General features: G+C 37.3%; 2 protein-coding genes across 5 annotated transcripts in view; one reads left to right on the top strand and one right to left on the bottom strand.

The window, feature by feature from the left end:
• Window positions 1-1,497: 1,497 nt before the first annotated feature.
• LOC131697717 (poly(A) RNA polymerase GLD2-like) lies at window positions 1,498-17,955 on the bottom strand. Of its 3 annotated transcripts, none has more exons than XM_058988657.1 (15): window positions 17,740-17,955; window positions 16,716-16,901; window positions 14,312-14,437; window positions 11,941-12,211; window positions 10,906-11,020; window positions 10,718-10,809; window positions 10,269-10,347; window positions 9,246-9,312; window positions 8,105-8,181; window positions 7,603-7,731; window positions 7,341-7,384; window positions 5,474-5,610; window positions 3,811-3,902; window positions 3,228-3,307; window positions 1,498-2,738 (listed from the first exon to the last, which is right to left on the bottom strand). In XM_058988657.1, coding segments are annotated over exons 1-15 (1,572 nt in total). In that variant the 5' UTR covers window positions 17,742-17,955; the 3' UTR covers window positions 1,498-2,663. The 3 variants fall into 3 exon arrangements, with proteins under 3 accessions (XP_058844640.1, XP_058844652.1, XP_058844645.1); XM_058988669.1 differs by having other exon boundaries at window positions 17,736-17,954; XM_058988662.1 differs by having other exon boundaries at window positions 10,269-10,332; window positions 17,740-17,954.
• A 5,984-nt stretch (window positions 17,956-23,939) lies between these two features.
• The window catches only part of LOC131697715 (homer protein homolog 1), a 66,358-nt gene continuing 62,509 nt past the window's right edge, over window positions 23,940-27,788 (top strand). The window contains exon 1 of one of the 2 annotated variants that reach the window (XM_058988647.1): window positions 23,940-25,029. Coding sequence is in view for 1 of the 2 variants with exons in the window: in XM_058988638.1 (XP_058844621.1) it covers window positions 25,025-25,029 (5 nt within the window). In the remaining variant the exon portion in view is untranslated. The remainder of the gene's footprint in view (window positions 25,030-27,788) is intronic. The other variant, XM_058988638.1, reaches the window with a different exon arrangement.

Genomic DNA, 27,788 nt, shown 5'->3' with positions numbered 1-27,788 from the left:
AGTGTGAAAAATGGTAGACCACTTTGTGCTTAATTAGGCAACTCAAACAACTTCTAAAAAGTCTCACACATTTTACCATTTGTGGTTGTGTGTTGTTCATTTTCTCTTTCTCTTGCCTATTTTGACATTATTCCAAGATTTTCAGTGACAGTGGTTTGATTTCATATGCACAGCAAAACTACAGAACAATGGGGTAATACATTTGCACACTACTGTAGTATCTTTCTTTCAGACCTGGCATAAATGGCTTGTATGTCCTAGGTTACCAATAATTTTAAAACAAATAACAGAAATACTATATATATATATATATATATATATATATATATATATATATATATATATATATAGTTTTAGTATTTGATCATGACCCATCTGTAAAAGCAGTGTAAGTCACCATTCTCTAACCTAAATATGAATTGCAAATGACATTGTTTAAACGTTATTGATTTTATATATATATATATATATATATATATATATATATATATATATATATATATATATATATATATATATATATATAAAAAATACAGCAGGCATATTTTACTGTTTTTTTATTCAATTTTTTTTGTAATTCAACAAAGCTGCAACTTTATTTCCTGTGTGAGAGTTAGCTGCCTCACACAAAGTTCCAAGCAGTACATATAGAACTATGTGGGGTTCTATAACCTCTAACACAGGAAGTAAACTTCAATCAAACGTTTAGTGTTGTAGCAGCAGTGTGTTTCAGTGGAGTAAAAGTTAAAATGCAGCCATATTACCTTACACTTGTCTCAAAGCAACAATATAATAGTAACTTCTGTAGTTAATAAACGTCATCACCTGCTTAGCCTAAGAACAGCTGCACAAACCAACTGGCGAAATCAGCTTATCTAAATGACACATTTTGACAGTAAAGTATTCAACAAGAAAATGCTTCAACAATGATTTCACCGCACATGTACCTCTGTGAAACCGGAAACCATATAACTTCATCTGATAGCTAATGACAAAGTGGGGTTATAGTTTCACCAGGACACTTTGGTAAAATGACAGCCTTATTATATTTTATTTCTCATATTATACATTCAATTTCTTCTAACAGGATGAATCACTTGCACTGCAAGCTTAAAGAGATGTCTGAAGAAAATGACGGGAAACCTGCTGTATCTTTTATAGCACACAACAGCTATCAGAAACATGAATACGTGCACTGCATTCCTGCAGGTCTACTGCAGCATCAGAGAATCCACCCATCTACCACTTGTTTTTAAGGGTAAGCCCAGGATACGCATGGACAGTTGATGCAATTCAGGGAGATTCACCTAGTGCTATAAAATATTCAGGGGAAGAAAAAAGAAATAGCTTATCACTCTTAATTTAGTTGATGAAAATGTAGACAAACCTGGTCCAATGTGTTACAGACCTGTCTTTGGTCTATTAGATACCAAAGACCTGAAATACATGTCTTACCGTTTTAGAATTGAGAAAACCATGCAAAAAAGAGAACAAATGTGAAGTGTTTAATTTTATTTAATGTACTTAAAGTTTAATCCAAGTTAGTCAACAACATACAAAAAAATATATACATAAAAATAATTGACAAAATAAAACTTAAACAAATGACAGCCAAACAGTAAAACCTAGATTATCAGGTATGAGAGGCACAGTCTGTGCTACAGCAGATTCACACCCGAGTTCAGATTTGCTCCCCCAACATGTCATCCTTTGAGAAACCTATGTTGTTCAAAATCAAGTGAGATATACATTTTCTACAATATTATAATTTATAAAGACCCGTTTTAAGTTACGTCATTTTTCAACATCCATTACACATAGCTTCGCTTCATAGCAGCTCTTTTCGTCGGACCATTACCAGCAGTACCATGTTGACTTTGGGAATTGAATTTGCTTCCTCCCACCATAGCCACAGAAAACGATTTCACTAGCTGAACATATGCATAGCCGAGCTTTAGCCCAAAATGTTTATTTGCACCCCAATTCAGGAAGGACCAAAGAACAACTTAAAAAAAAAATAAAAAAACAGAAAAACAGACATCGATATACTGCATGGCAAAACAAGAAGATATTAACGACCCAGAAAAGTGCATGTTAAAACAAATAAAAATAGAGTCTGTAAGGACTGATGCTGTATTGTTATGCAGTTTAGAAAAAAAAGAAAATCTATTAAAAGCAATTCCCATTCTCTCTTCAGTGAAGGTATCTGAAATTCCATCATCCTTCATGCTTGTCATGAACAGCCACTCACTCTAATGCTAGTTGTTTTGTTTTTTTAAACTACCTTGCTGTTGCGGCTACAGCAAGGTGTTAAAGAAGTTCCAGTGATGGAGTCGAACAATAAAAAGACAACAATCCTAGGAGTCTAGAAGAGAGGTTTAGTTTCCAGACAAGCCTCATTAACCGAACCCTTCAGTGATACTACCTAAACCAGTTCCCTTTTTAAAATCTTGTTCTTTACTTCAGAGTTGTAAACAGAGTCAAAGCGAGTACATATAAACACACCAAATTTCCAGGTGACTTTTTTGAAAATGGGGTAGGTAGGGTAAGGTAGTGAAGCACAGATATCTTTAGGTCCTCCAAATACATAGGTTCCTCCCTCGTTACTGGCATGAACAAGAGTTCTCCTTTTTCATGTGACATCACAGCCAGACATCAGGTCGTTATCTTTTCTGTATTGTAGCTCTCACTGGTAAGATGACATTCAGATCTTTTCGTACTTGCAATTGTTGCCAGGACTACATACATAAAAAAATTAAATAATTAATACATTTAGCTGGGTAGGACATTCCAAATATACAGTTCATTCAGATAACAGTTCAATAACCTTCCACACATGCATGTATTACTCAATTACTATACATATGAAAACATTTTGCAATAACAGGGCCTTTGGTTAGGTACGACATGTTTTTGTCTCGGAAAATAAAACTTGAGAGAGAGAGACTGCAGTGATTCAATTCAATGGTTGCATTGTTTTTTAGAGCTCAGTAACAATAACGGAAAATAAGTATTTTATAAAACTATTGACTTGAAAGCCGAGGGGATAGGCTTTCACTGTTTAACTGCACAAAGCTAGTAGTAAACAATTTACTTTAGCATGTTAACTGACTGCATGAATTTTCCCAACTTATCTGGTTGTCATGATTATCATGTTTTAAATATTTTAGACATGTTTAAATAAGACACTTTTGACCTGCTTCTCCTTCTATGACACCGAATCATACCTCCATAAACTCTGTTTTGATGGCATCAAACTTCATTTTTTCATGTACCGCTCTTGCTGTGTTTGATCCGTCAAAGGGTTCTGAAACACAAGGTGACCATTCATATTGGCAATCTGTCCACATTTTCTGAAGTTATTTTGTTGTATCCCAGATGTGGCAAAGATACGGCGTTTCTTTCACTGCAGAACCAGTCTAGTAATGATAAGCTTGATAAAGCCCCGTAACGTTTTATAGAACTGTAGATGCATTACACACCTGCCTGCATGATCCTGAATTTGATACTTGAGTCATAACATTAAAAGTACATCTTTTGTTGTCGACTAAACTAAGAAGTTTGATAAGATTTATCGAAATTACAGGGTATTACATTTTGTTTCTAAAATAATGGATATAATTACTAGAAATAATCAATCTTTTCAGCGTTAGGACAGCAATCTGACTTCTTACACATTTCAATTACAATGAATAAGAGGTTATACCAGGATCATCTCGAGTTCTGTACTAACTGACAATATTTTAGTACATCCAGACATACAGTATGCTTCAGAAAAGTTACGCTACTGAATAAGTGCGTGACCTCTACCTTCAACACAGATAAACTTGTTCTTCCATTCATTGCTTCCAGGTTTGGGAAGAGCTTTGGCTTCACGAACTGAAATCATACATTTGTCCCAACTGGTGGAGAAAACAAGAGAGCACTTTAAAAGCATGCTCAGTGCTTTAAAGTAGATTAGGCCATTTATCAAGAAAGATGCATTTGAACCTTTGTCACCAGTTTCCCAGTTATGTGCTACACACTAAGCGTGTTGCTGCAACAGGTAATTTTGACAGGAGGTTGGCAAGTAAAACAGTATTTCAAATACAGCTATGAGAGTCGGATCATATTTTTAGGGAGTGCAAAATTCCTCCTCTGCTAACTCTGATGCAATCGTGAATGAGTCAAAACCTCAGCTTTTAAATGTTATGCATATTATTTTAGATTGAAAATCGGTCATTCAAGGATGTTGGGGGGGGGGGGGGGGGGGCTACAAAGTTAATAAAAACATTAAAAGATTAAAAACTTGCATACAGAAACATCTCAAATACAATCTAATTTGATGTTACTCAAAATATAAGGAGCATCCAGTTTCTAAGCGTATTTAATTACATTTTTGTGTTTGTTTTTTGTAGCTTGGCAAACTCAAAGAAAAAAATATATACATACTATATCTTGCAAAACCAATCAGTAAAGTGGATGGATCTTATCACATGTGGTTTGAATACACAATTAGGGCCTCTGCACATAAACAAGCTATTTATCGAGTCTGAGCAAGTTCTGCCAAAGGCCGAACGTCAACATTTCACCTGCTGCCATCAGTCCCAGCTGCTATGTGTAACTAGAGTCTGGAATGGTAAATGAGACTCCCTGCTTGCATGTTACACCTGCAAAAGCAGCTTTCATTTCCAGATACAACTAAGCCTCCCCTCTGGATATAGCAGCCCAACTAAAGTTCATCTCCAAGACAAACACGGATTAAAATGATGGATAAACTTCCTAGAGATAATTTCATATTTTCAGTAGAAAGACTAGCTTATCAAACATTATAATTAAACATGCAAACCGTTTACAAAAAATGCACTACAGTAAGGAGAGGAATGTTCAGTACATATTAAAGTACATGACCCCAAATCCTTGAGTGGTATTACTAAGTTAAGGTTGAAAGTAGTATAGTTAGATTGTCTTTTATGGTTTTACGGTTGTATTGATTTCTAATTCCAACAGTGCTCCAGCCTTATATATGTATTATTTTTTAAAACTCCATACACTTGTGTTTACCTTTTTACTGATCTTTCCTAAGTATCAGTGTTAATGAGAAAGAAAGTAACCAAACAATTCAATCAATCATATTAAGAGGTGGGATTTTGCCAGAAGATTTTTTAAGATATGTGTTATGTAATAAAAATCTTAAATGCTTTTTAAAAATTCAGGAGTGATTTGTCCAGAGCCTGAAAATGATGACAGGGTTGACTGCAGAAAGTAGGCATGTGCTCAAGCTGGTGTGCTTCCTGCTGGAAAGCCTCCTCTACTCCAGTCCCGGTGGACAGACAATGAATTCACGTTTACATTCATCTTCCTTGTAAGCAACAAGCCAGCATATTCATGCTGTGTCAGGAAAAGAGTATTCACAAATGAAGCACTATGTGGCCTGCTGGTTTCCACTGATGGAAATATTTTCCCATATGGTAATTCAGACCATTTTACTTACTTGAAAACTGTGGCATAGTATTTAAGGAAGCCCAGAAGCAAATCTCCGATTGTTGATCGATTCTTGGAGTGGTACTGAGGAACGTTACGTGGTCCTTCGTGTACAAGGTGAAGCTGCATAGCAGAGTTGAAACATTCCTAGAAAATGTAAATTTCATATATATATAAATTTCATATATTTTATTTATTTATTTATTTATTTATATATATATAAAAAAAATTCATATACTTTATATATATATATTTTTTTAACTTTTAAAGCATATTATTAAATAAATAGATTAAAACCAACTAATGCAACAGCTTTTGTATATTTTTGTTCAGCTATCTAGATGTTTTTTACTCTGTAATGAATACTCCTGTATGAAGTAAATCTATTTCAGGTGTGAGTGAAGTACATTACAATGCTTTAAAATGAACCCGTCTCTGCAGAGCTTGCTCCTGACCGTCACAAGAAAACCTATGATATATGGTTACAATAACCACTACCTAAAACGTATGTGTGCATGCATTAGAGGAGAACTAGTGTGTACTTTGTGTGGATGAGCTGTCCACTAAATAGCATATTACATCCTAACAGCATCAACAAGCCAATGAAGAGTTCAGAGGGAAAACGAGTGCTGTAGAGATACACTGACAATGTGAAATGTGCAAACTGAACCATGAGGACCTGGGATGAGACCTGCTATTTATTTGAAGAGTGCATGCTTGTTTTAAAAAAATGCACTGTATTAGTGCAATGGGTCATTGTTGTCAACATAGATTAGATTTTCTAAATAATGTGTAATCTTCAACACTATAAAGTTAATAGGACCTCGGTGTAAAATGTGCTCAGAAAAATGGCATCCATATATATGGGATGCATGGGATTTATTAACATTTGGATCAAGTAGGATACACTTCCAAGGCACAGCTAAGAACACTGGGGGGGAAGCTGCACAATATAGAGAAGCATCTAACAGGCCTAAAAGACAGACACATAATAATAATAATGAAAATACTAAATGTGTCAAGTTGAACCACAATTGAGAAATTTCACCAAAAGTATTTCAGCATCTTTTAATTTCCATTAGATTAACAAAAAATACCAATATACAACTACCAACAGCAAACACAAAGTTTGTGAAAGCGCCATGTAAATCAATGCACACTAAAAAGTGGTTTCTGTACATTCTTGTGATGTGTAGAAAAAGCTTCCGTGATGAATGAGCACCCAGTCTCCCACAGCATTTAGATATCCAAAGATTAAAGATTATCCCCACTCCCTGATTACCATTTACAGATATCTAAGAGGTAAAGATGATCCCCACTCCCAGATTCCCATTCTATGGAAAGTTTGGGCATGTTTTAAAGATGAAACTACCAATCAAAGCAAACTGTTTCTGATAGAGCCCCACAATGCAGTGCATGCTAACCCCACAGCACAGCAGCCAATCAAGTTCCACTTGGTCATCATTTAAGTTCAGTATTGTATTTAACTGAAGTCAATGTTCAGTATTTGCCCGCCCCCGATGCAAAGAAAGAAGTCTGTTAAATTAATCTCACAAATAAAAAACGCTAAATCATTTTTCACATTTTAAAGTACATGTATTGCTTCCAGTCTCACAACATTACTCGCCATCAGACTCATTGAAGTGACTATTTTCATTACAGAACGATGGTGATGCAGGACACAACCAGCATGTATGCAGCAAAATGTCAATTCAGTAATTAAGTCCATATAATTGCTGTCCCTCAAAAAAACAAACTGTATTTTAACATCTGAAAGTAATCCTTTGAATTCTGGGTTTTAGCCAATATAGTTGTAAGTTTATTACATTTTTACAGGCTTATATATGTGCCCATTGACAACACTGGAATACACTTACTGGATATTCCTTCTGGAGACAGGGAATAACAGGTTCAGGTAAGGCTAGTGGGGGGGAAAAAAAGGAAATTAACAGTAAATACAATACCCTGACACCTATTCATTGAAATTATATAAATAGATAGATAGCCAGATAGATAGTATACTGCATGCACATTTTGAATCTGCAAGTAACCAATTTGTCTAGAAAAAAAATGTATAACAAAAAGATCAGTTTCATTCCAGCTAATAGCACAGGTGGTAAAAGGTCTTTCCGTACTCACTCTGCAGATAGTGCAAAACCATCAGTACCAATGAGTAGCTACTCAGAGTCCCGCGGCTGGCATCGTTAATTCCATGGTGTCGAGCCCACTTCTTTACCACAAGTATAAGGGGACGAACTCTGTTCTCGACTGCCAACAAACAAATCAAAAGATCTAGGCATTAAACTCCATGTCTACAGCAGCAAAACAGAAATGGGAGACCGCGTGTTAATAAACGTTAAATGTTAATAAACAGCCTGCAGGGTGTCTCAGGTGGTTATTGTTATAAGCGATGTTATCTAGTGCAGTTTGGCTTTTGTTTCTCTTTTGCTCATCTATCTCTATGCATCACATAAGGAAGTATCATTATTCACTCGTACATGATAATAGCTTCACACCCAATAATACTGAAAGGTTGGAGAGCAGAGCTAGGTGAAAACAAACAAACAAAAGAATCTATGCAACACCGGCAACATACAATCAGACTTGTTAGTCCCTGGCATGTAATAAAAGTATCACTTACTGAACGCATAGGTCCTGAGAAGGAATGTATTTCTTATTCCAACAACATTGTTTACATTCAAGTCAAACTCCACTCCACTGTGGAAAGAAAAACTTGTTAATTATATGGTTATAAAAGACATCAAGTGGATTAAGTATTTATCAGGATAAATTAAGACTACATTTGTGTTAACATCTTTATAATCATAAAACACTGAAATTACTTAGGCTACTGATAAGTATCAATTCCTCAATTTGTAAGTCAGAAAGAGGTTTCTTAGGAAAGTCTGGTTGCTTTTGAGTCTTTGTTCCAGTTTTAAAACACAACCGCATTTTATTACCAGAATTATTTTCTGTTTAACCTTAAAAAAGTGAAAACAAAGGGATTCTTACAAATCAATAACAGAAAGCTTAAGCACATCTTAAGCAGTGATCAATCTGTAAATGAATCTACACTCAGGCACTGTTTTGTAACCTAAAGGTGATTTCCAGATTGTTTTGTTGCACAATACATTTGCCATATGTCGTTACTGATTAGTTACTTCTCTGCATCATGTTTTACAATTTTGCAGATTCAGCCTGCTATAATTTTTCATGCTAAACCAATGTCAATTTATTATCCAAGTTCCATGCACAACAGGTGTGTACTTTCTAACTGTGCTTCCATTTGTGTCATTACCGGAATGAGTCATGGCACAATCTGCACTTTATTCAAATGTAGTGCAAATAATAATGTAAATAAGAAAGGGTGTTTGCTCAACATGGTAAATCACCCCAACGTGCTTCAATCCATTACAGGTTGGTTTTGCAGGTGTTTATAATAATGGTTTGTTATAAAAATCTGAAACTCCAACACCACTAGTAAAAAAAAAAAAAAAAAAAAAAAATTACAAAGCTATGATGCCCTGCCTCGTAAAAATAAGTTTCAATTCTATCTTTATGAGATACACTCCAAGCATTCATACAGGAAAACTTTAATATATTTTCTTCCACCTTTATTGGTTGATTGCACGAGCACAGCAGCAGTCAATATACACAAAGTAGACAGTCTGATAGTTATGGCATGCAAGTGGGGATTTGAGATTCCTGCCATTATATTTCTATGAAAACATGTAAATAATAAAAAAACATAGTAAAACTGTTCATGCTCACTTAACACTTACCTGACTTTATCCCTGAATTTTAATATGGGCACTTTTGCTCGAATAAGCTGAGGTCTCTCAATGTAAGCTGTAGAAACAAATACGTTACTGTACCAGGTTTCAAAAGACAGATTCCTAAAATTACAACCAGTAATGTGAGCAACAACAGAAAACATCTGCTTCTCTAACAGGAAGCTTATAGGGTTAGGGTTAGCGCAGGTTTTGCTTTCATGTAAAAATGCATTTGATTGGGATTTATGTATTGAGACACCATAACTGCCAGCAAAACATTATTGGGGGTTTCTCAAGGTTCCTTTTAGACCACCCTCTATAACATGCAGGGATACCAAACATGGTACACCACATACCTTAATGTGTGGTCATAATTTGGGCTTGCTCTGATAAACCTTCAGTTAAAGCATATTACCTGTCAGGAGTATTGTGGCACCAACTCAGTTTAAATATTCACCAACAAAGTTGTATTAAAAAAACAGTTACTTCAATAAGACAACAGAAAGCACAGTTAAGTAACATATGCGTGAATGAGATGAACTCAGAGCAGCTTGTTTTGGAATCATGGAAAGTAACTTGCAAGAACATTATCACGTTAAAGAAGAAAAGCATGCAAAATGAACTTAATCAAATTCATAGGACATTTTATTTGGACGAGTGTACGATTCATTTCCATGACCCAACAAAGGGCAGAATGTGAATCATGCAATTAGCAAGATTCATCAATGATACACCCAGGACTGGATTCTGCTGTGCTTTATGTTATTCATAAAAAAATAAATTAAAAAAAAAACACAATCTTACAAAAGTAAAAGTTAAAAGCAAAGTCAGTTGAAGAAATATTTCGGCTAGTACTGTCATCAGTGTAATGACGTAACATTTAATTCAGTAGCACAGTAATATGAACTATATACAGTATAAGTATAATTTCCATAGAAATACTCATATTTATATAAAATAACTCAATTATAATTTCCCCAATTTGATTTTGATGGTTACTTTAGGTTGAACACAGTTAAAGAAAATACTTACATAGTCTGTAGAACAATTGCTGTACTAGACTCAGTATATATATTGCATTTGTTCTCTGATCCACCTGTAAATGAGACAGCTGAGGAGTCAAAAACAGCAACAAAAAAATAAAGATGTCAACAAATTCCTAGGAAGGATTCTGCAACTTCATTAAATAAATTAGCCAATACCTCTGCTTATCTTTGACAGTTTTGTGTGCATTCAAGTTAAGACTTAATAGTGAAAACTCTAGTACTGCTTCAGGCTCACCTATACTATGGGGTGGTCTCTCAAAGGCAGGCTTGAGGGATGTCCACAGGGCAATGTTAATGCTCCATGGATACAAATCAAAACAAAACAAAAAACAACACGGCAAACTTCTTCTGAATGAACTGTGGCAGTGTTTCAAACAGTACCCCCAGGCTTCCTGCAAAGTGAAACAGCAGCGACTGTATCAATCAAACACATACCGGACCCTCTTGAACAACTAGACACAGATCTGCATCGCTGCTTCGACTGCCAAAACCATTCAAAGATGACCCAGCCAAATATACCCGGCTCTCTGAAAAGCAACGAGACATAGACATTGGCATCTCTCTGTAATGCTCTTCTCCAAGTTTATGAAAGTGTTTAAAAAACACAAGTGTTTCAGACATACGTGGGAATAGCCTCTGGATTTCTCTCTGAAGCTCGGCTCTACAAAGCTCCTTCTTTTCCAGATCATCAGACTGCTGCTGGCATGTCTGAAACAGTTCCAGGATTTGTTGACTTAACTGTAAAAAATAAGAGAGCAAATACATGTAAATTTTTAGGATTTATTTTTAAATAGAGTTTAGCCATTAGTACAAACTCAATTATAAAGGGTTTATACGGTAAATGTTTTTCTTTTCCTCAAAAGTATAGTTGTTACTAAAACAAGGATTTTTCTACAAAATTTCTATGACGAAAAATGCAACCTTTAAATTAATGGTGATCGATCACACTTTTGTGTGGTCCAATGATTTCAGTAAATTGTCTAATACTGTTGTTACTGTTCTTGTAACTCAGCACCAGTCCAGGAAGGCACATTCCTAGGGCTTTTAAGACTTGCACAAAACCTTTCACAAATAAAAAATTGTATTTTTTAAAATCTATATATATTCCTTTCAGTCACATGATTGTAGCTAGATCACTGGAAAGAGAGTATCAACTACAACCCATTACGCAATTAGGCACCAGGAAGTAGCAGGAACTTTTCATCTACAGCATACAGTAATCCGTAGCGTATCCGTCCGTCACATATCCGCCCTAACCGTTTATCCACCATGATCAAGCTCTTCAGCAATGTTAGTTTATTACTGAACAGAGAAGATTAGTTCAGCTATTATAGATCCCACCAAAGTTCTCGTACACTGTGTTGTATGTGCTCCATGTGCTGCCATTGCTGGTAGCGTCACGTGAGCTGTTCATTGTGTTGATATGTAAATAAATCCTGTTAATCTGCGGGGCGTATCAACTTCAACCTCCGTCTCAATCTCCTGCTTGTCACTCAGCAGCAAATGCACGCACACACACGGCTACTCTGTCACAAGCATTAATACCCAGAGTTTCTGTGACCAAAAATATAACATCCCTGGTTTTAAAATCCATTTAAAATTCACTAAATGTTTGCACCTACATGGATGCAGTAAATGAAAGCAACCTTTGAAAGTACCTTGTCCTTAGCAGCTGGGATTGGGCTGTCAATGAGCTCTGGATAAGGGGAGCCCCTTAGAGGCGGCACGCAGCCAGAGGGCTTTGGAGTCTGTGGTGAAGAAGCTGCACTGAAGGCTGGGGCACAGCTCCTGCCTTCACTTTGCAGATGCACAACCGAATGGGTGGCTGCTGCTAGAGAAGATGCTGCCGTGGCAACCGCTGCCTGAGAGAGGGGTGACTGGAACCGCTGCCGCTTGACATCAAAGGGGCAGTGCTCATCGCTCCGCCTCCTGGAACACAAATACATGGGACACTTCTTTTTTGTGCAAACTTTTAAAGCACATGCACTATATAACCACACTCATAACAGCAGAACAATGAGGTGGAACATACAGATAATACTATAAAATACTACTTGCATATAATATCAACCTGGATTTGTGTGGGTGTTTCCATTTATCATTTCCAATATTTTACATGCTGTACCAGAAGGGTGAGTAATCTAGAAAAAAAGTCTTACCTCAAAAGCCTTTCAAAATGCAGAATAAGCCTGAGCAGTTTAGATGACATGGACTGTAAAAATTCTGATCTGGGCAGAAAAGAACCTCCATTCATTCAATAGTAATCTGTACCTCAATAAAAATGATTCATCATGTTGCTAAAGCAGTATCAAAGATACATTTTAATTGTAGTTCATCTGACAATTAAAGCAAGTTATCCTTTTTTCATTTTGGAGTCATTTTAGTGCTTTATATGGAACTGACAGACTGGTTCAAAATGAAAGAGGATTGGGCTTGAAACAGTACACCCTTATTTTTTTGGTTGTCCAACAGTACAATGTTGCTCATTAATATTGCATGGACTTTTTTTATAGCTAGAGTACACCTTACCAAATACTGGTCTGTCATAAATGTTGATATCAATATTACAGTATCCACCACTTACACCATACAGGTTTATTTCAGGTAGCCGTTTATCTGACAAATAGTGTTTGCCATTCCCATTGATTTCAATAACAAAGGCATCGTTTATACCGTGTTAAGCACACCTATATTTCAGGCAAACTCAGCTGTTTGGATCTCGTTGTGTGCCATTCACATAGATTCCAATAACAAACACACTGCTTATTACTGTAGTAATCGCTCTTCTAATCCACCAATCTGTTTTCACTTTGTTACCTTGCCATTCACATAGATTTCAATACAAAAGGCAGCACTTTACTGTAGTAAAAGCTTGACAGATCGATCAATCAGCTGTTTGAACCCCGTTACTGAGCGATTACCCCTGTACTGTACCTTGGCTATTTAATCCCTGTACGCAGTGTCGGGTTTACAGTTTGAAAAAACAGCACTGACTGCAACAGCAAACACGGCTGGAAAGAGAAAAGTGATGCGCAGCAGCACAAAAATTCAATGTAAATAAAATGTCTCTGTTGGATGCTGTGCGCTTGCTAAAGCATGCTTGGAACTCTGTCAGTCAGCAAACAATGCAACATTGCTTCAAAAAGCTGGGTTTTCTGTAGTTGAGGAGGAGTGGGCTGGCGAAAATGCAACCGAAACTGAAACTCTGACAACAACAGAGGGGATGTCAGAGGAAGAATTCCCAGCTCTGCCTGAATCAGACACCGATGACGTAAGCATGCGCCTGCGCTTTTAACACTGCGGCGTGCTATGGAGCAGCATTCAGATATAGAGCCCAACTGGGATTTTTTAAGAAAATGCTGAAAGTTTGCCGTCCATACTTGCAAAAAACGACCGTCGCTGGAAACAATCTGCAGTAATGTAGCCTACCTGTTCTGTACATTTCTGCACTTGCATTACTTTTTGGCACTTATTTTTTATTACATTCATAGGTTTTAATACATCTTTTTTATTAGTGTAATGAGTGTCTTAATAAAGATTTTTAACCGCATACACGCTTGTTTGTTTTGATCACTATACTGGTGATTGGGGGACATTTTGAATGTCAGGTTATTGTGTGGGAGTTTATACCGTCCCTCGCTTACTATGGGCGAATCACGATAACACAAACGCGCCACAATGTTGCCACAAGATTTTCAATGGACAATTGAACTGTTTTACATTCATCTCTAAAATACATACCTACAGCGTTCTAGGAAAAAGAACACTACATTTACTGACTGTAGTGTTGAATGGGTTAAATATTGACACCAACTTAAATATAGACTTGGGTATTTGAAATTCTCTGTAATAAATTCAGCCATATTTACATGACAATAGGTTGCTGAAACCTAGAATGTGAGCAATATTTGTGGACACCAACTATACACACAGGTGAAGAGGTCTGGACACCACTGTACACACAGGTGAAGCAATCTGGACAGCACTATACACACAAGTGAAGAGGTCTGGGTTGGCAAATGCACTTACTTCCTGCCTTGAGATGTTGTGGGCACAGCAGCGGCCTGTGGAGAAGTGTGGTTGACATGGTTCCAATCATGTGATGATGAAACCGATGGGAAACGAGAAAGAACATTCAGGGGGACACTGTGAAAGCTGAAAAAACAAAACAACATTTCACTTCTCTTGCATACATTACGCTTTATAAGAAGGTTTGTAAGAATATGAAACTAAAAACTATTGAATCTACAGCTCCGTATTTTAATCCTGTGGTGCCTATCACACTTCCAGTCCTGTAGCCAATGTTCACAATATCTAGTCCATGATCAAATGTTGCAGATGTGTTAATCCTAGTCTGTGCCGCCACATCTAAACTTCTTACATGAATAGTCAGATGATTTAAATGATCACTCACATGTTTGTACTGTAATTATATGTAGGGCCCTGCGTTTTACGCGACCTGCTTCCTTAGGCTGCACTTCATTCTTCCCACCGCAAGGTGGTCATGTAGTCTGCTTAATTAAACCACTTATTGATTAATAATCTCCTGATTCCTTTAATCATCTCAATTAGTCATTCTATTAACACTCAATGGCACGTTGATTAGGCGGCAGCAGCAGCTACGGACATTTATTTAGTCATGCATCCCTTTATTACTAATATTATAGTCTTATTCAATATTATTTCTTAGAATGTGTAAATAAATCATTTAAATGTTTCAATTTACTAGTAGAAACACATAATTTGTCAACAAAATATTTAAAAAAAACAGCACTGATTCCGGGAATAATTTATATAAAATACTGAACTCATAGCATCAATGCTGTAACATATGTATTACAAATATAACATGATAATAATGCAAGGTGGTTTGCAAGCAGCACATTAAGTGTCACTTACAGTTTCATGAAAGAAAATGTCCCGCGCATTAAAAAGTTGCTATTAAACTTAAGCATCGTCAGTTGGTTAACCCTGCCTTCTTTCATAGATTGACGTCGTTCTGTAAAAACTTGGCCATAAGAAACACTTCTTTCAGCATCTACTGAATTGGTAACTGCCAAATATGTTTTAGCCTTTCATGTTAAATTGGGAAATAATTCTTCAGCTTTAATCCAAAATTCATTCAAAGTCATTCTACTGCTGTTTTCTTTTGCATATGGTAGGTATTTGTCCATTTCTGATTTACAGTCAGCATCCAATCCTGGAATAGAATAGAATATAATGGGAGGGCTTCCAGATCCAAACTACACACTTCTTGTGGGTCGAATATCCTTACTGCCATCAGAAAGTTATGAGCTGGTTGAAAAAAACATGGTTTCTTTTGCATTGATCCGGGTTGTAGTAATTAGTCAGTTTTTCAGAAACGTCATGGAAGGTTTTTACACAGAGTTTGTTTATTGTGGCGTCTGTGCTGTGTACCTCTTGTGCCATTGTCTTTGACTCCATGTTTAGGTGTCTCGATTTTTTTTTTTAACCCATCAATTTATTCAATTATTTATACTCATCATAATTAGCTTTTATTTTTCTAAAGTCAAAGCGAAATGTGTTGATTCCTTAATTGTGAATTCGATTACTATAACTGGAGTGGCTGCAGGGACATCTAGGGGATAGCAGTTGAATTACAATTTACCATCTTCACAGCCCTTTCCGCCTAATGATTTCATTTTAGTTGTGTTAATTGTCCCTGAATCATTTAAATAGTTTGAATTCAACTGAAAAGTTTAGAGCAGAACACTGCTGACTGGTCAAGGAAATTTAACTCCATTTAACTCAATGCCACTGAAAACAGCAAAACACACCAATATAATATGCGATCTATACCCATTCATTTATTTTTTTTAATTATTGAATTGGTTATTATAGGGGATAGTCTCTGTAAAAATCAGCTTCAATGTCACTTTTCTAAACAGTAAAAAAAAACCTAAATCCATCAAATGTCTTTTAAATAGAGTCGTCTCCATATACCAGATTTGACACTGTCAACCTGTGCTAAATAACTTGCATCCCCAGCACGTTTCATCACAATTAGTGGTTTTCCATATTTAATGTAAAGATGTGACATACAGATGGTTTGATACACACCTACAGCACAGGATAAAACCACTATCCGAATTAGTAAATCCTGAAATTAAAAAAAGGCTTTTTTTTCTACTGTGCCCTCAGTGACAAGAAAACCTGGCTGGTATAACCTTTTTATTTGGGGGGGGGGGGGGGGGTTCTTGAGTTTCTGTTTATTTAACATTTAGAAGTTGAATTATTTCTACAAAAGCGATTTAGAAAAACATTGTTTTAAGATCAAGAAAGGATATCTGAAGATCTCTTGCCCGACATTCTCAATACCATTAAAAGCCCCCGGTGCAAAGGCCAAATCAATTTTGGCCAAACATACTGTGCAAAAACATATTTTAATAAAACCATTTTCTGCAATACCTACTTAGCATTCCTGGAGTTATACTCTGACTCGATTAGCTGCTGTTGAGAGAACAAGGCAGGTGCTAGATTAAGAGGGATCTGATAGAGAAAGTCATTGGATGTGCCTCTTTTATAGGGTGGGCGCCCCAGAATGGAAGAATTGGGGTACATAATCTTCTTCACTGAATCCAAGCATTTATTCTTCTGCCTGTATATAAAAAATAAATAAATAAAACAACTTCAGATCTCGTATCAAGCAATTTTTCCTAACTGCAACTGCATTTGCGCATCACCATAAATTTATTTTTAGACCACTCGATCAAACCGACACATTATAAAATGGTGTAAGTACTATAGGTGGCACATCCTGATAATTCATTTGCCACTCAAGCCTGGGCTAGAAATCCGGTTCTGGTACCAAGTGAAATTGGTTGTGGTCTCAATATAGTCTCCACACCATTGCCAGTCTTTAAATGAGAACACGAGAAAGAGGGAAACTATTATAACCAGTGGTACTTTAATGAAGTAAAATGACTAAGACCTTATCAGAGGTTGGGATTAGCACTGTATAGCTTCAAGGGTGATTCAAATCACCATGTAAACATTGTATAAACTACAAAAACAATAGGCACTAACTTGTAAATATGCTTTTTCAGAGTTATGAATAGCAAAGGCGAGTGGGTTACATTTGTACTTGTGAATACATTTTCATGAAAACGCAAAAGAAAAAAAACTAGTTAATAATCAGTTTTGTTTTTGTTTTGATTTTAAACTAAATGACTTATTTTTAATGTTACGGGTTATGTCTGTAACTGTAGTTTCGTTACTTCTAATAACCCGCTTGTTACCGTTGTTCAGTTCTCTCGTTTTAATCTTTAAAAGGAGAAAAGTAAAACACCGACAAGACTAAACTCGACCTTTCACAGCACTGCTCGGTTGGGTATTATAGTTTGCTACAGGCACTACACAAAGTTTCACACAATATTTCATTTTCACTCTTTATCAATACCAAAAACGCACAGCTCAAAAAATGAAGACATACCCACATCTGTCGTTCCCGCCCAGATAAATAGTTTTCTTCGTTTGCTCAGCCTTCCGTATGTAACATTGGTATTTTTCATTCAATTTCTTTATTTTATTTTATTTTTTAACATAAATGTTTCGCACAAACTCCTTTTTCTTCCATTTACAAACACCAACCAGACACTTCCTGTCTACGTCACGGGTGAAAAGTACCGCTTCCGGCGCATCTTGTCTCAGCGAAGATAGATCACGTGACAAATAATTCACTCTGCTGTTATCTTTGCTGGCTACACTGAGTTTTGTACTTATAAAAATGTGAAAACAATAGCAAAACTGGGACGATTGAACAATTGTACTGTTTCCGACCGGGACAAAAAATGATGGCTGAAAACTGTGACAATCACAATTTTCTTAGGACGTCTGGTAACCCTACAGATCATATCTACCAGTGCAAATTTAAGGCACGAGCCTTAGTTTCTTATAATACTTTTAAACAGCCTGTCTATATAATATCCAAAAGGAGTAATTTGAGATGTAACAATAACTGGAGTTAGTAATCTATATGTTATAGCATAATATTAACTTATTATTACAGTTATACAATAACTCAGCCACCTGAAATTTAAAAAAAAGTAACATGTTGTATAATAAATGCATGGCTCAGTTGATAACAACTTGTACCACAGACACGAGAACCAGTTCAAAAGCTAAAGGTGAAACGCAAGAAGTTGAAATTTTAAACAGCAATGCAACATTTAAAATCATGGCTAAAAATTCCCACTATCACTGACTCTATATAATTAACTTGAGATGTCAGTATCCCCCATTGGGGAATGTTGCCATGCATGGATCTCAGGGGTCACATCATGAGCTAGAGAATGTTCTCTAATATGCTGGAACACACCGTTCCCTTCACAGACATTGCCAGGGGGGGTCACATCATGAGCTAGAGAATGTTCTCTAATATGCTGGAACACACCGTTCCCTTCACAGACATTGCCAGGGGGGGTCACATCATAAGCTGGAGGGGGGGTGGTTATTATTTCATATCACTATTGTGAGTTCATAATAAAGGCAAAATAAAGGTAACACAACTTGATAATTATTTAAAATAGGGAATTATTCTTAGAAATAACTAACAATAAATAACATATTCTCACTCCGCGTGGAGTGCAGGATGTGCCCTATAGTCTGGACATCGCGAGTTCGAGTCCAGGCTATTCCTTTGCTGACCGAGGACGGGAGCTTCCAGGGGATGGTGCTCAATTGGCCGAGCGCCGCCCAGGGGGAGGGTGGCCTAGGCTCACCGCGCACCAGTGACCCCTGTAGGCTGGCCAGGCGTCTGCGGGTTTGGACCTTACTAAATTGGGGAGAAAACAATAAAAATAATTGGCGATCACAAAATTAAAAATAATAATAATAATAATAATTAGAAATAACACATATTCTGTTGAATCACATGGATTTGTATTGCTTCTTGCTTCTTTTTTATAGTATTTATCTATTTTATTAATATTTCACACTCCTAAGAGTGACATAATGCAACACAGGCACCTGAAGCTACCAAAACCTGCATACAAAGTGTAGAGCTCAGACAAAACCTGACACACTTTTTAAAACCTAGCTTTTTATTTTGGATCCAGCCAGCTGTCCAACCAGCCTGATGACTTCTGAAAACGATATGTACTTTTTGTTTTAAAAGGTTCTAATCCAGTGTCTAATAATGGTGGCATTGTTTATCTTGCTTTTTGTTCTGAGGAGGAGTTCAACAAGGTTTGTGCATCATCAGTAGTTACTGTCAGTGAGAATGTCTTAACACAAGGACTCTGTCATCCAAAAGGTTGCACTTGGGGTACCATGATTTAATGGTGCTGTAAAGAGATGCAGAGATTCACAATCCTTCCCAAAACCTCTACCTGGTCTCCTGTGAATATCACATGTTGTAACATACAGTAAAACCTGTCTAACCTGGCATCGCTTGGGAACGGAAAAGAGTGCCGGATTATACAGTGTTCTGTTTAGAGAGGTACTGCAAAAGGTATACAGTACATGACAAACTATTTGAACACTTTCAAAAACTCATTGCAAGACATTCAGTGGAAGTACAGTCCAGGTATATCCTGTATGTATCCTGATGTATTAATGTTACTTTCTCCATTAAGTAAACAAGGATTTTACTATACTGTACCATTGGGTCATGTGCATGTTATGAAACGTACTTGATTATAAACCTAGAAAAGAAAGACTAGGTGACTTGGTGCCAGACTGCACAGCCAGATTTCCATTGATTTTAGGCAGACAAGATTTACAAATCATCGGGATTACAGAACAGGCAGGTTCTGGACTGTAGAGTCTACCACGTAATTAATGTCTATAGGGATTTGGTCGGGGCCCGCAAATTCTGCCGAATTATATAGAATGCAGGCTTGTAGAGGGACTGGATTCCAGGTTTTAAGATACCGGTACTTCACTCGTCACACTACAAACAACCCTTGTCGTTTTTAGTGAAGGCCTTTGGTGTTTGCTTATTTTGAACCAGTCTGAGTAACTAAAAACCTGCACAGCTTTTGCTGATCGATTCATCCAGTGTTCGATATTGTTGGACCTACACTTTTACAGATACAGTTGGTACTACTGGCTTACCAGAATCTGCTCTCTTCTCCATGTAACATCAGATCCTGTCTCTTCTTGTATTTGGCAAGTTTTCCACCACGCTTACCAAACCAGCTGGGTTTATTCTCAGAAGTGAAGGCAGTTTATAGTTGCTGTTGTGTACCATATGTTGCTAATCTTTCAGCGTGATCTGATTAATTTTTGCTCAGTTCTTTAATTTTAGTGACTAACTCCAGAACTTGAGAATATTGTTGGTTAATCCTTTTAATAGGATTATCTGAATAGGTAGATACATATTTGTAATATATACATTTTAGATATTGTTTTTTGCAGCTGATCCTTTTGAAGGTTATTGCCAAAAAAAATCTTTGTTTTTTACTTCTCAGATATTCATATTCTCTCCTTCTCTCAACAGCCAGATTCATACTGTAGGTACATGGCAGCTATGAGATTGCTTTCCACTGAGTAAGACTTGTTTCAGTGTATATCAACACCAAAAAATGGCATAGAAGCTGAGACATGGGTGTTTTCATCTTGTGAGCTTGTTCAAGCAAAGTAAAGAGTGGTAAGCAGTTTGTACGTGAACATTACATCAGTTTAATAGGTAAGAATTGCACTTGGTTGTTCTTAAGCAGTGGGGAAGCATCTTTGAAGCTGCCCTATACCTGTGATTTATAACAGCCACAGCCACATCACTATTGTAATAACATCACTTGTGCTTTTAAGAGGAATCTCCCTATTGAATTAACCAAACTGCGGCCTATTTGAATACCACCAGTGTTTAAATAATTAGGGAGTCCACAGTGACTCACCTAGTAAAACTGCCACTAAATTATTTAAAGAGCGTGAAGTCAGCTTATATGAATACAGGAAAGTATGATACTCATGAAACAGTTCTAGTCTCCTGAAATCTCAATATAATATACAACCAATATTGTTATACTAGATTCACTTTTGTATGCATGATTCTGAATTGAAGTTACTGTAAGTAGTAAGCTTTGATCAATACACTTAAGACTGATAATGGATTGTGCCTGATTCTTGTGACTAATCCTGCATTTTCCTTGGATTTGAAGGTAATAAACAAATTGATTTGACAAGTATACCTCGTTTTCACCAATTCACATTTCTGCTTTAGTTATGTAGTAAATGCATTGCGGAAGGGAAAACACTTGACAGGATTCAGATTGAGCTTTCAGTGAGGTTCTGGCAACTGAACCTTGACTATGATAAACTGCGGCCCCACGGAGAGCTGCATTAACTTTTACACTCCCACAGGTTTATGGAAGGGATTGCCTGGGGTTACTGTGCCTCATTGCGCTGCAGCAACCCCTACTGGTCAGGAACATGTATGACCAGGTCAGGCAGAGGGTTCCCAGGCTGAGTCCTAGTCTCCAGTTTTGTAATTGGTTTGGCGGGTGAAAAGAGGCAATTGGCTGGACAGCAGTAATAGAAGTCTCTCATCAATCTTCTCTCCTCCTCAGCAGTAAGTGTGTAGAGCTTTGAGTTGGAGGTAAATTGTAAAGGAAATGTAAAGTTTGTGGAATTAAGCGAGTGAGTATGAACCAATATTTTGAATAATAATAATAATAATAATAATAATAATAATAATAATAATAATAATAATAATAATAATAATAATAACCCTGCTAAATCAAGGTTTTTAGATAGTAATGGGGCTTGTCGGGATATGATTATCTACTGAAAGTCCAGTTTTTTCGAGATGTTTGCCTGACATTGTCCGAGCTTGCAACAGCCAAAGAATCTTCCATCCCCATGTTTTTGTTTGACATGTGGGTGGCTATCTGTTCTAGTTTCTATGGCCTCTGAATACCATATAACCACCTTTAGCTGAGCTGCTTTGTCACCTCAAAGAATCATTAGATACTGCAATGCAATAGTGCTGATCTGCAGTTTCAAATGGTCTCTTCTGGCTTTAGTCCCACAGGTACGGGGTCCCAGGAAGTGAACAGCAAAATCATAGCTTTTAAATCATAGCAGTTTTTTTTTAGTTTCCAATAATAAGGAATTTCCTGCATGGGAGTAATGCCATTACATTTGTGAAGTGGCTTCTTCAGAACATCCACAGTAGAGAAAACTGCATTACTAAATATTGCTTTTGCTTCCTTCAGCTGAGTTAACATTTACTTATATTCTGCAAGAGCCTCTGAAAGTATTTACACATAGACCGTTAGCACCTTGGTGCAATTTGTGTAGATTTCATTTGTTTTTTTTATTATGATGTATCCAGTTTCTTCAAAGCAGACTGAGATGTTGCGGAGTCTGTTGCTGTCAACTTAAAATACTCAAAACTGAGACGAGAGGGTTTAGCAAGGAGTGTTCAGGCCAGCTCTGAGGTGTACCTGCAGAGTTACAAGGTGGATCACTCTAAACAGCTTATTGGGATCCTGAGAGGCTCACCTGGTAAAGGTATGTCTGTGTGGGGTGCTATAAGTCATACAGTCTGGGGAGCGTAAAATCCTCAGGGACTGTTTTTCCTGCAGCACCCTCTACTGGCCAGACACCTGGTGAGCTCAAGCAGATTTCAAGTTAGCTGTAACATTTTATAAGTAACTTGAACTCTGCAACTGACCACTGCCAGAGGCAGGGATCGGAGGACGTCCACTGAACTTTCAGTTCTCCTGAGCTGGGCGGGGAATCACTGTGGTGAGGGAACATAATTGGACATAATTGAGAACTAGCCTGTAAAATAGCATGTTATACATTCTGGCGAGTTTCAGAACTATGACTGAAGACAGATTTTAATGCTTGCACCTCAATAAGCACCTTCATTTTATTGGTCAATCCAAGCCCCTCAGTTTGTTATAGGTTATTTCATTCTTGATATCATCTGTGTCTGTCTTCATTGGTGGCAAGTACCTTATTGCTCCATAGACACTGCGGCAAATATACAAACGGTCCTACGATGGAATTCGCTTCTGATCCATAAACTCATTTTCAGCAGCCTACTATGCACTAGAGCTGATGTTATTGAGACACTGTGGCCCTACATACTATGCAGGGGAATTCGTATTTAAGTGCAAGTTCAACTGTATCAATGTTATATAAAGTATTCCAACATTGAGTTTTATGTATTTTCAATCAATAAACTCTCAGGTATATAAGGACTTACTACTGAGAACATTCACATTGTCTTTCATATTACTGTACTTTCATTTTTAATTTCAGAAATGAAAACTTAGATAGTACAACCTCTTTCTCTGGTCACCTGTATTATCTGCCAGTAAACCCAGGAACATGTTTTTACAATAGACGTGAATGGTGTAGACAGCTTGCATAAGCCTCTCAGCTATTAGCAATGATAACCCATGGTGACTTCCTAAAAAATGATTCCTAATGGCAGTGTGCGTTGTAATCTGGTTTTATTACTAACAGCCCCACTCCTACACATATAGCCTTCATTTTAGAAAGCCAACGAAAAAACTGCAACACTGCGCTGGGGTTAGTAGATTTGCATGATCTTTCCCTTTATAGTAAGGCTTCCTGAAATAGTTGGACGTCATCCCCTTGATGAGAGTGACGTCTGTCCCCGGAGTGGGAGTGACGTCAGTGCGGAGGGTGGCGTGATGACGTTGCCTATTTAATTCTGTCAGTGAGCGGAGGATGGAGACAGAGGAGTTGGTGTCACTGAGACAAGAGGGAGGGAAGCAGCCGGCTGTGGGGAGTCAATGACGAGGATGGAATAATAGGCATCTTTCTGCAGCCCCTTTTTGAATAACACTTGTGCCTTCAGATATTGCTACTGTAAAGGTTTTGGATATTTGATTTTCTTTCTTTTTTTTAATGCACATTTCTCTGGATGTGTGGCATCTGAAATTATACAAGAGGTGATGGAGGCTTGAGAATGCAGCAACACTGAAAGACGGCTCTGCTACGCTCCTCTGTAAAGCACAGTTTAGCTGAACATTAGCATTTGAATCCTGGATTTATTTATTTTTTTGTCCATTTGACCGTTCTTTGTGTTTTTACTGTGAAGGAATTTTAATAGTACAGACAAGATAAGATAATAACTGAATATCAGTGAACGAGGAGGGGAAGAAAATAGTGTCCATTCAGTAGGCTGGGACTCGGTTTTGCATTTGTCTTGCCTCGGGATACGAATGTAGGAGGTGTCAGTTTTGGAAAGTAAATACCACAGGGGTGTTGTGAAAGAACACGGAGCAGTATATAGTCTTTCTGACAGTGGATACAAGGGTCATTTGGAGATCAGAGAAAACACTGGCGCTAACCAGCCGTTCTCTCAACCACTCACAGCTGCTAGGGAATTCGTATTTAAACACTTGAGAAAAAATTCAAACACAAATTGTTCTGAATACACATTGAAAGACGTAAAGAGACCATTAACCTCGTTTCAAAACTACTAGTCTGTGGAAATGTACGAGTCCGAATAAGATAAATCACGAATGCTGATATACTTCTAAAAATATATTAGGTTTTATTTTTAAGTGTAATGAAAGAAATAGGTCTGGGTCTCTCTTGAAAGCTGCCCGTCTGATTACAGCGCAGAGCTTGGTTAAACAGCAATGTCCTGCTGAAGCCAACAACTGAATCTCGACATCGCCGCCCTCATCAAAGATCATCAACAGCGGCTCAATAAAAAAAAAAATACTTAAAACAGGAAAATCTTTCCCACAGCGAAGCTACACGGACGTGTCACCGCCTTGTCAAGCAAACATGGGGTAAGTTATTTTTGCACTGGAGTTCTAATGTGTTAATTCATATCGTCATGAGCCTTCTATAGAAATCTCACGTAACAACATTGCCTATAGTCTCCTACACGATTACATTGGCTCACAGTGCTTGTTTTCTTCATGTAAGTTACTGTGCTGTATTGGTTTGCTGTCTGTTACGAGTAACATGTATTAGATGTACAACGGGCTTGCAGTATACTGAAATATAATGGTTAATTTCAAAGTACTGTAGTTATGTGTTGTGTCACTGGTCAAGATGAAGTGATCATTCCATTGAAACCAAGTAGCCTAGTCCGTAGTGTGTGTGATCTGTACAGTTGAAACAAGTGAGAATGTCACAAGGGTCATGCGCTTATAATCGGAGGAGGGGAGTGTGTGTGTGTGTGTGAAAACAAAGTCCACATACTGGTGAAAACAATGCTATGTGTATTAATATTGTGTGTGCTTTCTGTCAGTTTGAATGTAAATGCAGAGCTGTCAATCTTTGAGACAGAAGAGTGATATTTTCTTGCTATAAACAGGGAGGTCAAAATGACAGGAAACCTTGGTAAAGAAGGACAGCTGGTACTTTTGAAAAGGCATAAATGCTTGTGAAACTTTTAAAATCAGGATATCCCACTCCTTTCAAAGGTAATGCTGTATGCATTGTGGTTGTGATTATAATACAACATGTTTTTTTGTCAGGTGTATGTATGTGTGCCTGTGCTATGATAGTAAGTGGATATCATTTTTTCTCAGGTGTATGTGTGTGCACCTGTATTATAATTACAGTAGTAAGTGGATATCATTTTTTTTTCGAACACTAGTGTTTAAAGCCTTGGTGTCCCACAGTCCATTGCCGGAAAAGCACCAAGTAGTTGACAGCACAGTTTGTTTACATTACCTAAGGTGGTTTAGTTGTAGGGACAAAGCTTTCTCCCCGGTGAAAGTGAGTGAGGCCACATGCCGTATGAGTCAGAGTCCCACTCAATGGCTGAAGAGCAGAATCATTTGGGAGCACATGCAATTAAACATGTTTTTGTTCTTGTTTTTTTTTTTTTTGGATCAAGAATGTGTTTGCTGTCTTGCATCTCTGCTGTAGTGTCAAGTTAATGCCATGATGCTGACTCCAGTGTTTGGAGCTCTCGTCCCTTGCTTGATGTATCGGCTCCACAGTTTCCAGCTGTAATCCAATAGCGCCCGGCTCTCCGGATACATTACAGACAGACTTCCCAGAGTGGGGGATTGGTCCCGTAGTGTTCACTTCGTTTTGGGTTTACGTAAGATGAAGCCGTGTGCACCATAGATTCCTTCCCTTATGACATGTCATTCCTTCCACGTTCTGGTGTTGTCTATTTGTTGTAGTGTAGGTTTTTGTCTGCAGACACAATTTTTACACCAGTTTTACAAACTGCATTTAAACCCAGTGACTGATTGCTAAACCGTGTGAGTTTTAGTGCCTGTGTCTGCTTCCATGCATAACTTCTAAAAAGTATTTGAAAAGTTTTACATTTGCTGCGCACTCAATTGAGTTGCTGTTAATTCTGCAGAAAGTCTATTAAATGTTTGAGTTTTGTGTTGGATGTGTCCGAGTCACCATATTTCCAGTATACTGGAGGCTTTGATCACAAGTAAAGGTATAACTAGCTTGACTAATTAATCAGTGTTTGGCTTGGAAGGGGCTTCTGTAGTGAATACTGAACCAATTACCAGTGTAGCTTTATTTAGGGTTATTCAAATTTGTGCTCCTTAAATTAGCAGTTCAATCATGGCCCTATATATTTATTTTAGATGATATCAAAACTGAATATTATTTGATTTTAAACCCCTAAAACACTGGAATAGATCGGTGTAAAGCTGTATACTGTACATATGAAACAAGGTTATAGGAAAGGTCTGTTTCGAGATCTCTGATTATGCACTCCCAATGCAAAGCAGGTCAATGAAAACACATGCTTGCAGTTATTTAACTACAAAAGTATCTCTTTGTTCCAGTCTTTAAAAAGATTGTATCTATTTGACTTAATCTGTTATGGTATTTCCTTATCGGTGTTCATTGTTCATTCCTATTGTTTTATAACTCAATAAAAGTATGTGTGCCTTGTTTAAATACCATAGTGCATGATTCATTTCATTAGGGAAGAGAAGTCTTTACAGTATTTTCAGTGACATTTCGTGGTATCAGCAAACAAACTTGTTCGATTTCTACAGTAGCACCTTTTGTAAACTTTTGTTGTTGAGACCAATCTTGGGTTATATGAGCATCACATAACTGGTCACATGAGGGCACTGTATTTAATGCGTGCTGAAATGGAATTAGATGGTAATTTAATCAACTAATCTCCCACTGGTCCCATTGTTTTAGATTTGAGCGGGTGAGATGGGAAAGTAGAAATTTGAGTTTATTTAAATAAGATTCAAATAAAACAAGTACCGTGCTCTTGAGAACAGTACTTCGTAATGCGCCCAATGCTCGGGGTGCGTGCAGTACAGTACACGCGCTGTGCGTTACATTGCAGAACATTGCGTTGTGTCTTTGCTGTGTTGCCCCTCACGATGGAGATCGGTTACAGTAGAGCTGTTTATTGAGATTGGGGTCTATATGTATGTCTGTTACACTATCTGTGTAGATCACACAGCAGGAGATTTTGTTTGTTTTATTTTTCCCTTTTTTAATGATAAGGCCCCTTATTTGTTGTTGTATTCCACATCAGGGGTGGACAAATCACTACTATATGTGGTAGACCGGTGGGCTACCAAAAGGTAAA

The sequence above is a fragment of the Acipenser ruthenus genome, chromosome 2 (assembly GCF_902713425.1).
Source record: "Acipenser ruthenus chromosome 2, fAciRut3.2 maternal haplotype, whole genome shotgun sequence".
Lineage (NCBI taxonomy): Eukaryota > Metazoa > Chordata > Actinopteri > Acipenseriformes > Acipenseridae > Acipenser > Acipenser ruthenus.
The sequence above is the reverse complement of the archived record's forward strand: the minus strand, read 5'-3'. Positions and strand labels throughout refer to the sequence as shown.

Bases quoted from the DNA above. Each gene is read 5' to 3' on its own strand.
- LOC131697717 (XM_058988657.1), bottom strand. The intron at 9,313-10,268 runs GTAAGTATTTTC...TTGTTTCTACAG, and splicing joins GCAATTGTTCTACAGACTAT to CTTACATTGAGAGACCTCAG. The intron at 7,385-7,602 runs GTGAGTACGGAA...CCCCCCCACTAG, and splicing joins GGTTTTGCACTATCTGCAGA to CCTTACCTGAACCTGTTATT.